At 41.0% G+C, this 13,718-nt stretch overlaps 1 protein-coding gene across 1 annotated transcript in view; it reads right to left on the bottom strand.

The window, feature by feature from the left end:
• Positions 1–177: 177 nt before the first annotated feature.
• Positions 178–13,718, bottom strand: part of mcu (mitochondrial calcium uniporter) — a 55,685-nt gene continuing 42,144 nt past the window's right edge. The window contains exons 3-9 of the mRNA XM_008322280.3: positions 11,731–11,794; positions 8,510–8,680; positions 8,073–8,177; positions 7,678–7,838; positions 6,982–7,185; positions 5,673–5,789; positions 178–5,504 (exon numbers count right to left, since the gene is read on the bottom strand). Coding sequence (XP_008320502.1) covers positions 5,424–5,504; positions 5,673–5,789; positions 6,982–7,185; positions 7,678–7,838; positions 8,073–8,177; positions 8,510–8,680; positions 11,731–11,794 — 903 coding nt within the window. The 3' untranslated portion in view covers positions 178–5,423. The remainder of the gene's footprint in view (positions 5,505–5,672; positions 5,790–6,981; positions 7,186–7,677; positions 7,839–8,072; positions 8,178–8,509; positions 8,681–11,730; positions 11,795–13,718) is intronic.

Here is a 13,718-nt window from a genome sequence, read left to right as displayed (position 1 = left end):
CTCAGGTCAGTCCTATCTCTTAGGACATCCTGTCCATGGAAAACTCAAGGCCAAGGACAAGTAGAGGTCACGGTCAAGACCTGAAGGAGCTGCTGCTTTCACAAAATCCATAAACTCATTAATCTGTGTGTGACATCACTCTGAGGAGAGAAAAAAAACTACATATGGACCAGCGTCTCCAAAACCTGGATAAGGATTTTATTGATAATTGAATTACATTTCTCTTTTATACATATTTCATAAATGGTACAGGATTTTACATTTTTCTTTTTTTTGCCAACATTGCAGCCTCATGTCAACAGAAGAAAAACCAAAGCACCCAAAACCAAATGAAACAAAAACATCTGAATGAAGTTCAAGGTCATTTCACTCTTCAGGCAATTTTTAAACATTTTTTTAATAAGTGCACACCAACAGAAACACACATTCAACACATAAAATAAAAAATAATGTGATTCAGGAAGAAACAGAAAAGATCATATTAAATAAAAACAAAACAAAAAAAGAAAGGTTTTCCCCTAAAAGCTAATGAGACTTTTCCTCTGGACTCAGGACCAGGATGTAGTAACTGATGTCATACAGTTCCTATATAGCTGCACCAGGATGGATGGTGCTGCTCTGTTCTGTGGGGATTAAAAAACAAACAAAAACAAAAACCCACTCTTCGGGTGTGGGATTATTGGGGTAAATAAGATGGAGGTAAGAACTGGGGTTTGATGGTGTTGGAGAAGTCGGTTGGCTGGGATTATTTCAGATTAGACAGGACAGGTTCTAAAAGATGCAGCCCTGTCGTCTGTCCTTTACAGCTAGGAATCTCTACAAACAACTTTCTTTAATCATTTCTGCAGGTTGATTTTTTTTTTTCTTATTTTGATAAATCTTTTTTTTTTTGTAATTTTTTTTAACATAATTTCCCATGTAAACATACATTCATGCAACACCCTCTTTATAATAAAGTTCCCTTATATTTGATATATTTTGTTCTAAAAAAAATAACGTGAGAAGAAAACAATAAGGCCATAATTGTGGAAGGCGAAATAACAAAGGAGGAGGTGATGATGACGAGACGTGTTAGAAACAGCAGAGAGGAGGAGTGGACGCTCTCACCACACACACACACACACACACACACACAAACACGCACATCTCCAAGGTAACAGCATCATCACTATGCCTGTGTGTGTGTGTGTGAACAATGAACAATTGGAAACCGTGTGAATGGCTGTGTAGTGGGATGAGGAGCAGAAACCGATTTTTTTTTCCACTATTGACAGTCAGAGATTAGGTGCAAAGTTTCCATTAAAATGGTGATCTGAACTTTGCCACTGATCACATCACTCATCAAGAGGATTCAGACTCTATGTGCACACACACACCCCCACACACACAAATGGAGAGCGGCTGACTTCCAGTTCTAGATATTTCCATGTACAGCATGAATCTGTCCACACACAGTGATGTGTTTAAGGTCATCAGGTTCAGTGTGGGGAAAAGAGAGAACATTTGGTCAAACATGGATCACACTGTTCTACTTTACTCCGATGTCTGTGTCTTAACATGCTCAATATAGTATTACAAGTGCTGTGAAACATGACCAGAACCCTCATAACATTATACAGTGCCTGTGTAAAGGAAGAGATGGTGTTTGTCAAATGATGTAAACTACAAAATTGAACAAAGCTAGTCATTTATAATGGACCTCTACAGGTGTGTTTACACAGAGACCCTGCCCTCTGACTGTATTTTCTCTTTTCTGCATATAATTGTTAACAAGAAAAAAAAGGGCAGCGGTGTAAAAAAAACTGACATTAAAGCTATATCAGTTAAATTATTAGTGTCACAGTACCTGTTAGTACACAGTAGTGCATGGATGTAGGGCCAGTTGTAGTAGCTGTTGAGTTCTTACATTCACCACTGATGTGACTGTGCTTCTGAGGCCATTTCACAGTGACCACGGTCCTAGACATGTTGCTTAGCACTTGTAACGACATTTAGAGCAAACGGAACAAAAATGTTTTTGCCTCTCGACATCGAAGAAAAGTAGCACAACAGGCTTCATCGTTAGACTGAATTTTTCTTCCCCTGATGACTAGTCACATGACTCTGTGATCTCAAACAGCACGACCCCATACTACACCGCCAACTTTAGACAATGAAACACTCCATTCTATAAAAATGTTTGGAAAACACATTTATCCATCAGGCACACACACACACACACACACACACAAACACACACACACACACGAACACACACACACACATGCCATGATCACACAAGATCAGACCAAATCCTGCTTTGAAGATTCGCATGAGTAAATTCTGATTTGACCGTAGAAATCACTGAGTGCTCCTTGGTAGGATTCAGCTGAATGATCACACACAAACAGGAGATGACACTGAACTGGAGTGTGTATATGTGTGTGTGCAGAGATGTTGTGTTTTTGTGCTTCCTCTCTGCAGAAGTGGTGATCTAGAGCAGTGCAGGGTCAAACTACCAGAGTGGAGTCACATGTATGACAGTAGAGAGGGGCCAATGATCCTCAGTCCTCAAGGCTACAAACCTTCACTAACAGAGACATAGGCAGTGACAATCCCATCAACAGAAGTGTAAAAAAAAAAAGAAAAGAAAAGAAATTGGACATAATCATATGCTTGTTATAGTCTTTGATTCAACCAGGCGTGGGGTGACACTTCAGCTAGATGTGGCAAAGAAAAACTGTCCAATTAAGTACAAAAACTGCAATAATGCTCCTACACATTCACAAATTTCTACTGAGGGCATACCACAGCATGCAGTCTACCCTGCCTTGCCATCAAGGGAACAGGGGGCATTACAGCAACAGTGGGAGGAGAAAGCTCTGCTGATATTTAAGGATTTATCTAAACTAAAGGCCTCTATGAATCAGCGTCTCATTGTCATGTTGCTTTTTTCTTTTTTTTTTAGGTGTAACCAATCTCAGACAGCGAGGGGAAACACGTTAGCCGACGCTTGCTTCCTTCTGTAAACTGCATTTTATTAAAGCCATTCATGTCACATCAGCTGTAGAAAACTATAACATGCCTGTCATTTTGCACAAAGCAGCCGTTTCGGTTTGGTTTCGCCTCATTGTTGAATTAGACTCTGGAGGTAACACCTGGATAATGAGTGGAGAAACAGGACAATGATCTGATCCATAGAGCACTGAAGGTACAGAAAGGTTCACTGAGACTGTTAGTCATGTGAATCACACCTGTGTCCTGATTTTATACTAAATTAAATGCTTACATTTTTGGAGATTTTGGGGGCATTTATTTTCCAGTGCACTTAACTACCCCACCTCTGAAAACCAGCATTGGGGAAGGAATTTGAAATGTACATGTATGTCGCCATCTTCAAATCATTGATATTTAATATAAAAAAATAGACAAGAACTGAAGAGGAGAACGTCTGTGGGAGTTTGATTTCCCCTTCTTGTTCAAGGTTCCAGGTCTTCTTAAAAAAAAACATCATGTCAACTTCATAAATAATGATCCTGTTCAGCAGAAAAAGACTAGACCAGGAGCCTGTACTTTTATCGTCTATTCTCCTCTAAATTTATTTCTTCAAATTAGACTAGATCTGATTTCAATGATGTGATTCTTCAACATCCTAAATTTCAAGTCAAAAACAACTAGAAACATTTATCGATTATTTTTTGTCTGAGAACTGACTCACGGCGTCAACTGCTTATTTAAGTCAAACTATTTCATCTTTATATTTGTTGACTTTGTACCACAACTAAGTCCAGATTGTTAAATTGAGACTTAGGATAGAGAAGACCTGAAACTGGGATTAAAACCATGCAGTCTTCAGTCAGGTGCTTCCTCTCAATGTCAAGGAAACTTTATCTTTCCAATGAGTTCTACTTCAAAATCCAGGAAAGATCTTCTTTCTCGTTGCTGTGTCTTCACTGCTGCAGGCAGATGGCTACATTTACTCCTTATAGACATAAAGAAATATGTCAGTTGTGGCTGAATAACAACAACAGCAACATGGCCGGCGTCACAGTCAGACACTGAGCTGTGTTGACCTTTAAACTTTGCTCATGTGTTGTTTCGAGATTAGAGAAAAACACTAGTACACATCTACAGCCTGATAAGGTTGTTTTTACTGTTTCTGAATCATGGGGCCATGCACATGGCCCTCAGTCTCTGTGGTATACTTCAAGTATTTGTCATAAAAAGATATGCCAGAGTACATACTGCAGTTTATTTTCTACTGTACTGTACGAGACACTGATGTGAGCCATTAAAGGGGGAAAACTGACATAAATTCTAAAAGAAAAGAGCTCCTCCCCCCACTGAAAGAAACTAGCCTCTGGTCATCTGTTTATTTGATTGTGTACATTTATATATTTATATATATATATATATATATTTATATTCTTCTCATAACAAATATACTATGGCTTTCAAAATAAAAAGTGCCAAAATATTTTTTTTGGAATAAAAGAACACACAGTGATGTTGTTGTCGGTAGTACTCTTATACTTGCGCAGACCGGTGGGCGCAGACTGGAGGACGTCAACAGGAAGAGGAAACGAGGCGTCGCCGTCCTGCGCGTCGAGACACGCTCCTGACAAAGGTCACAGTAGGAAGGACAGCTGTCCTTCGCCCGGGGGAGACGTGGCCCAGGGAGGGAGAGGCAGCAGAGTTCAGCTCCAGGGAGACGAAGATCTCCTCGATGGTGCAAATGCAGTCTTGGACTTTCTTGTAAACTTTAATGTGTGTGATAATAAGAGTCCTTCCCTGGAGACGGCTCCTGACCAGGAGGAGGTGTGTGGTCACTGTTCGACTCCTCAAGGAGGTGGAACGTTACAGCTGTGTGGATCTGCTGTCGTCCCAGTGTCCCCTGAAAGTCCCACACACACAAAAATGCAGTCACACACACACGGGCGCGCGCACATACACACACACACACACACACATTCTAACAATGTCCTTCTGTGTGTCCTCTGTCCTGGAGTGTCTGGAGGTGTGATAATTTCCTATTATCTCTGGAGTTCACTACAGACCGTCTCTGTGGAGACTGGAGGCATATCCATAGTGCCCAGTTTATCATCGTTACCATCATTATCATCTTTTTCACCTTCCATTTTCATCAATCTTCACCGGTACGAGATGTCAGTTTCTGGTATTCTCATCATCTTCTTTGTCATTTAGCTTCTTTTTTTTTAACTAACTTGCTATTCCAACTGGAGGATTCATTCAGGAACGTAAAAAAAGAAGAAAAAAAACAAACAAACAAAAACATAGCTCCCAACTCCCAAAGTTGAGAAAGGGGATGGGGTTATTGGGAGTGGGGGTGGGAAGAAGAAAAGGGGGGAAGGATGTTGGACGGCACGGGGGAGGAGAGAAAAGAAGGTTGTAGGAGCAGAGAAAAGAGGGAGTCACTCTTTCTATCAATTATTACTGGCGGTGAGCTGCTGAACTGGGAGCTGGAGCTGGAGCGGATCTCGAAGACGCTTCAGATCCAACTCCACCTAAAGATGAGAGGAGAGGGAGGAGAGTGAGGAAGGGGAGGAAGAAGGTAGAAGTGTGTTTTAAAAAAATAGGAATAATATCAAATATAAATAAGTGTTCATTCAAGACTACTTCATGTGACTCCTGGTCGATTTTTCTATGGTCACTTAACCTCAGACAGACTGTACCTCAGCTATATCATCCTTCAGCTTGTTGTACTTCTCGATGTCAAAGCGTGTCCTTTTCACCCCCTTGTGGAAGAAGAGCAAATACTGCCTGTCTCTGGCGTCGGGGTAAACATACTCCTGCAGGTTACAGACACAGACACAGACGGAGCACTTTGTATGAGGAAGTGAGTTTATCAGATCACACCAGTGACACCCTCAACTGCGAAGGTCATCACTGACACAAGATCAGCCTCTGAATCTGCCAAAAATAATGTCTGTGTTTGGAACACGCTGTTGTAAAGAGAAACTCCATTACTGTAACAGTTCTCACTGCTGATGCTCAAGGAGTTTGTGTTAAGTGGAAGCCGAATAAGACAAGATAAAAAGATGGACTTAAAAGTTACTGCATGACATGGTTGAAACAATAGAGAAAATAATACCTGATAAAACTGGAAGTCAGTGACTAATGTGGTAGAATGTACCAGGGCTGTGAGCTTTCACTTCAAAAGTCCATCCACTTTAAAGTCTTTCGATGGAACACAGTGACAAGGCAGGTCTGTGTGATGATCTGAGGCTGTGCTCAGGTCCGTATGGTAATGAAGCTGGCAGCTATGTTAAAAATCACTTTGATAGTTGGTAAAGTATCACCATTGATTTTAAAATTATTATTCAAGAGAGCACAAAGGTAATGTGGAGGCTTTGGTTTCAGGGCAAGTACCTGCATCTCAAACAAGCTGTATGTGAAAAAATATCATTGCTTAGTAAGAAATTATATATGCAGGTGAGAAAAAATATTAAAATGTTATATAACAGGACTTGATGTTTTTTGGTTGATTGAACATTAGAATGATACATAACACTGATATTGATTTTGTCACCATATATTATATTCTTAAAGAAGCATGTGTATGTAAAATAACAAGGGGCCATGAAGTGAACCTTGGGGAATGCCACACATCATAAACTACCACCAACAGTTCTGTGGCTCATTTGTTTGACTTTATGACCCATCAAAGGGCCATGACCGCCCCCTGAGCTGAGAAATATCCCATATATACCTGAACGAAGGGAGAACTGGAGCTGATTTTAACATATAGAGCAGCTGTTGCCTCCAAAATATCTTTAAATACAACATGCTCTGCTTAGTAACTTCAAATAGTGTTTAAAAATAATTCCTAAATGAGCCACATGCATTATGTCTTTTTTGCTTTTTTTGTATAATAAATACATATTAGAACAGTTCAAAATAAACTGATTTTTCACTGTTTTAGTATTGATTGTTTTGCAATTTTTTTGCGATCATTTGATTTGACATATCGTTGCTTCTTACCTGGCGTGTCAGCACGTAGTAGGCATACATGGCCATGGCTGTGCCGTAAGTGATGAAGTAAGTTACAGGCTCCATGATATCCCAGGAGTATTCCCACCAGGTGAGCCGGGCCAAGATGCCAAATTGGGTAGCCATGTACGCCATGCCCCCCCAAAGCACCCAGGTGGTGCGTCGCTCTGCCTTCTTACTCAGCTCTTCCTTCACCTGCACAGAAACAGCGACAGGGTGGGTCCGTTTTAAAAGAAAAAAAAACAGTCCAGAAGTGGACTTTCAGCACAAAAACTGAATACAAATAAGAGAAGCCGTTTGCTTAGACTGCGGTTCTCCGATAAAGACCTAATTATCACAAGACAAACTGTTTGGTTGTGATCACAAATTGATTATGTCATTAAAGAGGATGACGAGTTCATTGCTTTGCCAATTTCCCAACTCAGTAGCCTCTTAACCGTCCCTGATGACTTCAGCTATTTGACAGTCCCTAACCAGTCTTACAAGTGCAAGAAAAAAAACAATGCCAGATATCATACAAAATATGTACTTTAATTAAAACAGCAGTAGATTACGCTAAAACAGCTACCTAATACAATTCTATTCACTCATTTATCTCGTACTGCCTAATAACTAGTTCTGCAGAAGACACCAATACTATTAAGACTATTACCACATTAACTACTACAAGTCAGTAATAATAATGACCTTCTCTAGGGGGCGAAGTTGAGAGTTGAGATCTTCCAGTCGGCCAATCAGCTCGCGCTCTTTGCTAAGCTGGTGCTCCTCGATGCGCAGAGTGGTGTAGAGCTGCTGCACCAGAAACTTGACGTCATTGAGCCTCTCTGCCTCCTCGTGGGGCAGGATCTCTGTGACACACACACAAACACACACACACACACAGTAGCACAGTGTTATATAGAAGTTTAGCAGTACAATAAAGTATTAACCTATACTGTTTATATATACTGTATATCAAAATTGAAAATGAAATCTGTACAAGTTGTTCAAGATTTTTTTTTACAGAAAAATACTGGCTGATATTTTTATTTGGTTTAAAAATGGCCTAATGTTCTTCTTCTTCTTCTGTTGTCACTTCTCACCTCTTCTCGGTGGCCGCACGAGGTATGTGGTGTCATTGATGACAAGGTTGAAGTCGTCCAGCAGCAGGATGTCTATACCCGTGGAGGAGGCCACCCTTGCTCCATCTAAACAGGCGGGGGAAGAGAGGCGAGAGAGAGATGGAGCGTTGACGGCAAACTGCTTTAAAAAACCCTTCACCGCTTTTCATAACGACACATGTCCAATTACAGCGAGGGCAAAGCATTTAAGTAGTCGTTGTGATGCGTATAATGAGCCCCGGGAGCAGAGTGGGGGCGGATAGACCAGCTCATGGCGCATGTTTTAGTATTAAAGTGTATTTTATTTATTTATTTATTTTAAGGAAAACACAAAAGCTTCAAAACACAGGAACACCTGAAACATGTAAGGTCTTTTAAATGTAACCTGAGCTGAATGGACGTGTCTGTTTGACACATACCTGTGGAGTAGATGGCTACTCGGTCGATGCCTCTGTCCTCCGCCTGCAGCTGTTGCAGGAAAACTCCCACACAGTCACTGAGAGGCTTGAGGGTGAACTGACAGCGCTCTCGTCGTGAAGGCAAAGTGACTGAGATCACGGGCAGCCCATTCTGATAGGCCACCGTCACCTCTGTGAGGAAGAAGGACAATGGTCAGAGCAGGAAAGCAGAGGTCTGACAAATGCACCTGGACTGGAATTCTGAATTTACTTTAAGGGGGAAAATAAGGATGAATCAGAAGCAGATCGTATTTATTTGTGCTTAGCAGGCATGTAAATAATGATTAGAGGATCGAGCGAATCGACTCACATATCTGGGTGGGTTGTGGTGAATTGTATCAAGCAATATGAACAATGACAACAAAGTATATTTTAAATAAAATTACATTTAGAAGTCATAAAATCTTTAAACTGTTTCATAAATAATCATCATGGTCCATAAAATGCAGTAAACTGTGGCAAATGTTTATTCTGAACTTCAGAAGTCCCACAAGTCGACTGCACAAGTGATTTTACTGTGCCATTTAAACCTATAATAGTGTGGTTTAGCAGCCAGCAGGGGGCACAACAGCAGCAGTAGCGTCAACCGTCAGTGATTTCTCAGTAAAGTCACTGACTGTTATCACACTCCATCAGAGTGACCACCTGTCCCGCTTTACGTTGTATTGCACAGCAATTTTAGGCTCAGACAAATTCAACGTTTTGTCCCACCTTTTCATTCGACATAATACATAATTAAAAAATAAACTATTTTATGTACCTGGCTGTCTATGGGCATGTCCATATCAGTGCGGCTCATAGCGATGATAGGTTACTAAATGGATAAGGCGGTAGCTGACAGGCTGAGTGGGGTGTCAATCAAACTGCTGACTCGCAGCAATTACACACACTTGTGTGGCTGAAATCGGAGAGCGCGCAGTTGTTTTGATACTGTGAAGGCGCACATGCGTACTAAGAAGACGCCACCTTTTGGCTGAGACCGGTGGATGGAGATTCTGAAGCAGCATTCTGCAATTTGTGTAAAAAAGGCTTTTCTGTCGGACATGGCAGTGAATCTGATGGGAAACGACCGGATGACACGTGAGTCTCACACAATAAGCACACAACAACAGACATCCAAAAGTGTCCAGTATGTTTTATGCAAACCAAATGACACTCAAATGACAAACACGAGTTGTTTAAAATTACTGCAGTAGAAGTGACCAGTGTTTACCATGCAGTGCAATATGCACATTCATGTCAGTCTACCGACTGCAGAAAATCTTAAATCTCAATCTATGCACATGGCTGTAGAGAGTTCTACAACGATGCAGAATCTGTTTAGTGGCGCTGGAGTACTGTATTTCTATTTTTTATTTTCATGTTTTGGTCACTGATGGCCATATAGTCCACAGGAGTTGTTGGTTATACAGAGACCTGTTTACTTTTAAACTGTTTAATTTGAAAGTGTGTTTTATCTGCTAGAAGAATTAAGAATTAATGTGTGTGCTTTTCAGGTTTAGATTATGTCTAGGGTGCTATAGAGTTTTTTGTTTGTTTTGTGTGGGTAAAAGGTGAGATACAAGCACGTTACTTAGTTAAAAAAAAAGGGTTGGCTGTAAATGATTGCGGCTGTGCCTCATTGTCCCACTCAAACCTGCTACTTGTGCCGCAATCAGGAATGGAGGTGGTCACCCTACACTCCACTGATGTAAATGCCAAAATATCTATAACAAAGCAGCTAACAACAGCAGCTACCTCCAGACGTAGCTGTAAAGCCTCTGTGAATTCTGGGGCATCTCTATCCATCAGCCCATTGCTGACTGTGCAAACCAGCCCTGGTCCCAAGTCACCAAGAATCAATGTTGCATTAAATTGCTAAAATTCCTCTACCACTGGGCGATGATAACTATGATGTTTTAATGCCAAATATTGATATTCCCCTCTCCCAAAGAAGGACTAAAACTTTCTTTGAACAACGTGTACGTGGAGGAAGGACAATCGAAGAGACCACCAGAAACAAATTGCAAAAATTGTGAGAATCAGAAACCCTAACTCTAACCCTAACCATTAAACCTAACCCTGAAAGAAAATGTTTGCACTTCTTTACAGGTTTGTTTTTTTAAATAATGTCTTAGCAACCTCAAAAAAGAGACACTAATATTTTCTTTTGTTAAGTCACTGTGGTGACTACTAAAGAAAGCACGAGCTCTGCTGGGAATGGAGTCTGTGATACTACTACATGTACAGAACCTGCCCCGACAGCCTTCTAGGTTTCACTTGTAGTATTGTTAAGCTTCCATAAAACCTCCTACATACTTCAGTGGTAACAGTGAGGTGAGCAATCTTCAACGACTACACTAACTTCCTCAATGGATGTTGCAAAATATTAAAGGGTGTGTCTCTAAATCCATTTCCAGCAGTCAGTAATTGGTCATTACAATCCTGTACACTTTAGACCGTCATCATGCTGAGAGGCCCCTGACGTCAGAGCCATGCATTAATGCAGAGGAATCACACAGCAGTGAGATCCAAACAGCCTTGTTGCACCCAACTCCCCCCACACCACCCCCACCCCCACCCCTCATCCCTGCTGCTCAGCACCACTGCAGTGAATCAGCAGATCTCTTCTTGGGCTGGAGTCAAGAAGTGAAGGATGGCCAAAGTGGCACAGCCAGTGAGAGCAGGGCTCCATTTCGGGTGCGTCCCCCAATGTGTTCAAAGACAAAGAGATGCAGACGTCTTATTTTGCATCAACTCCGGCGACAGGTGGAAGTTTTGGCCCCAAATACTTGCACCGTTCTCCTCACGTTACCCCTCTTTGTTTTGTCCTCCTCCATCCAAGCATAGCGGGCAGGTTGTTATTAAAGGTGTCGGTGGGATCTCCGATCAAATGCTGCTTCAAATCACATTGTTCTGCAAAGCAGCTGCCTCTCTGTTTCACTGTTTTGGCCTCTTTTTTTTGTCTCTTTTCCCCGTCACTGTTCACACTCCTCACGTCTTGTGCCTCTCACACAGAGACGAACAGAAACTGCCCAGAGACAGATTTTATATTAACAACTACAGGCTGTTAACTGCAAACGAGGCTTTGCTGTCTGATCAATGAAGATAAAAATCTCGTGCAAAGCTGCTTTTTGTCGATGGAAGCAGGAAATGGATGTGGAGTTTTATTCTAGCAGGGAAACCCCTTTATGAGGCCTTACCTTCTGCAGCAGCAGAGGAACACAACAGTCTCTGGCCGTGCCATGAGGTTCCGCCCCTCCAAACCTGCAGACAGACAGATAATGGTGTTATTTTACAATGCAGAGGTTACTGTTAAGAAAACACACAGCAAAGGAGCGTAAATACAACTTTTGTACAGTCTTTTTTTTTCTTTACAGTCAAACCTGAACCTCCCTTAATACCTGAACATTCCTGTTTCCCTGTAGGATCAGTGTTCTTCGGGTTCCATGTCTTTTTTTACCACAGCCAAAGGGAACACATTTTGGTAAGGAAGTTCTAGAAAGGTCACGTCTGACCCAATAATAAGCTTCGAGTTTACCTCAATATGAAGGATAGAGACGAGTTATTCTGGGTGTTTACATCTATGGCATACAAAAAAAGAATTTAATGTCAAAGAAGATAAGGCTGAAAATCTCATTTGTGTTTTAGAAGTTATTCTTTAGTCTTTTGAAATGCGTTCTATTCATTCTCTTGTTTTTGAAATATTTCATTTCTGATTCTTACAGAGCAAGATAAAAACTCAGAATGATTAAAAAAACAAATACTGCTCAAACCTTGGACTAAGTTTGTATATTGGAATTTAATATAAACAGATAAAACCACAGTTTTAAAATCACTGCTCTGTTCTTTGTGAAAATAGTTCAGGCTTCAAAACTGCTTTTTGTTGTTTTGCAAAAATGCTGTGTTAAAAATGTCTGTACTTTGTATATAAAGCACATAAAACTTCCCATCATCCAGCTCGTGACATAGAAAGTAAATTCACACAACACTCATCTGGGCTATTAAAATCCTCTCTCAGTGGTTTTGTTCGTGACCAGTCGTTACATAACAGAACAGCTCGGTCTGCTCCACTTTCCACAAATGTTCCTCTATTGCAGAACCACACCCAGGATGTGATCATGAGATCAAAGTTAACAAAGAGCTTGTGCATTAAAAACAAAAACGCGTACACACACGCAAACACAACAGTGAGACACAAAACCAGCTGGGAGTGTGCGGTCAAACAGGATTTCCTTGATCGTGTCACAGACCGAATAGATGTGGAAGAGATGACGAACACGGCTCAGGGACACCCTGGCCTCAGTGGAGTGTGTTCATTTACACTGTACATATTTCACATTGCTGAGACGTGAGTGAGTCTTAAAAGACTAAAGGCGTCTACACAGAGAGACAGAAATAAAGATGACACTTGGAAAAACACTCGTGATAGATCATTGTTTGTCGTCCATTAGGAGCGAGAAGGAGCGGCATTTTCCCACAGATAAGTTCAAATAAGAGCCATGTGATTTTTTTTTACTGAGACACACTATGGGCAGGATAACCAGCACAACTCAATCTCACTCAGTAGTCATTAAAGTGACAGGCCACAGTTTGATACTCCTCCTCTGTACGACAGCGTAATTCGATTCTCAAAGTGATCTGCAAACTTACAGCTCAGACGTGTCTCTACATTTCCAATGATAATTCATAAAAGCACATGATTAAAGGTGTTTGTTTCAGAATGAGATCCATGTCATGTCAGAATCAGTTTGCTGTTTGTTGTGTCTTTGTTATAACACTTGGCTGTTTAGAACGGCTTTAATCGATCAAACTTTTGTCTGCACATTATTCCAGTTCCATTTATGGCAAGCGCTGTGCGAGTAGCGACTTGACTGATTTGATCAAGATGAAAGTGGAGAAAGAGAAGAAAAGGACTGCACTGAAATTTCTGTCTTTGGTTCTAAACTGTTGACTGTAGTTCCCTCTGCCCGTCGGTTTGCTAACACTAAGGTTTAAATCTTTCTGACAACTACAGTTCAACCAGAACCGATGGTGGAGAAATTAAAGTCAACATTAATAAACTGAAAAGGCTAACCAGTACTGTGACTGGAAAGTGTTTCAACGTCGGCAAAGAAGTGATGTTAATCAGCACTGAGAGTCCGGCCCTGCCTGGTGCCAACTCTGAACCCGTAAGGTTTCTTGACATTTT

The sequence above is a fragment of the Cynoglossus semilaevis genome, chromosome 12 (genome assembly GCF_000523025.1).
Source record: "Cynoglossus semilaevis isolate Cse_v1.0 chromosome 12, Cse_v1.0, whole genome shotgun sequence".
NCBI classification, from domain to species: domain Eukaryota; kingdom Metazoa; phylum Chordata; class Actinopteri; order Pleuronectiformes; family Cynoglossidae; genus Cynoglossus; species Cynoglossus semilaevis.
This window is presented reverse-complemented; position numbering and strand designations above follow the sequence as displayed.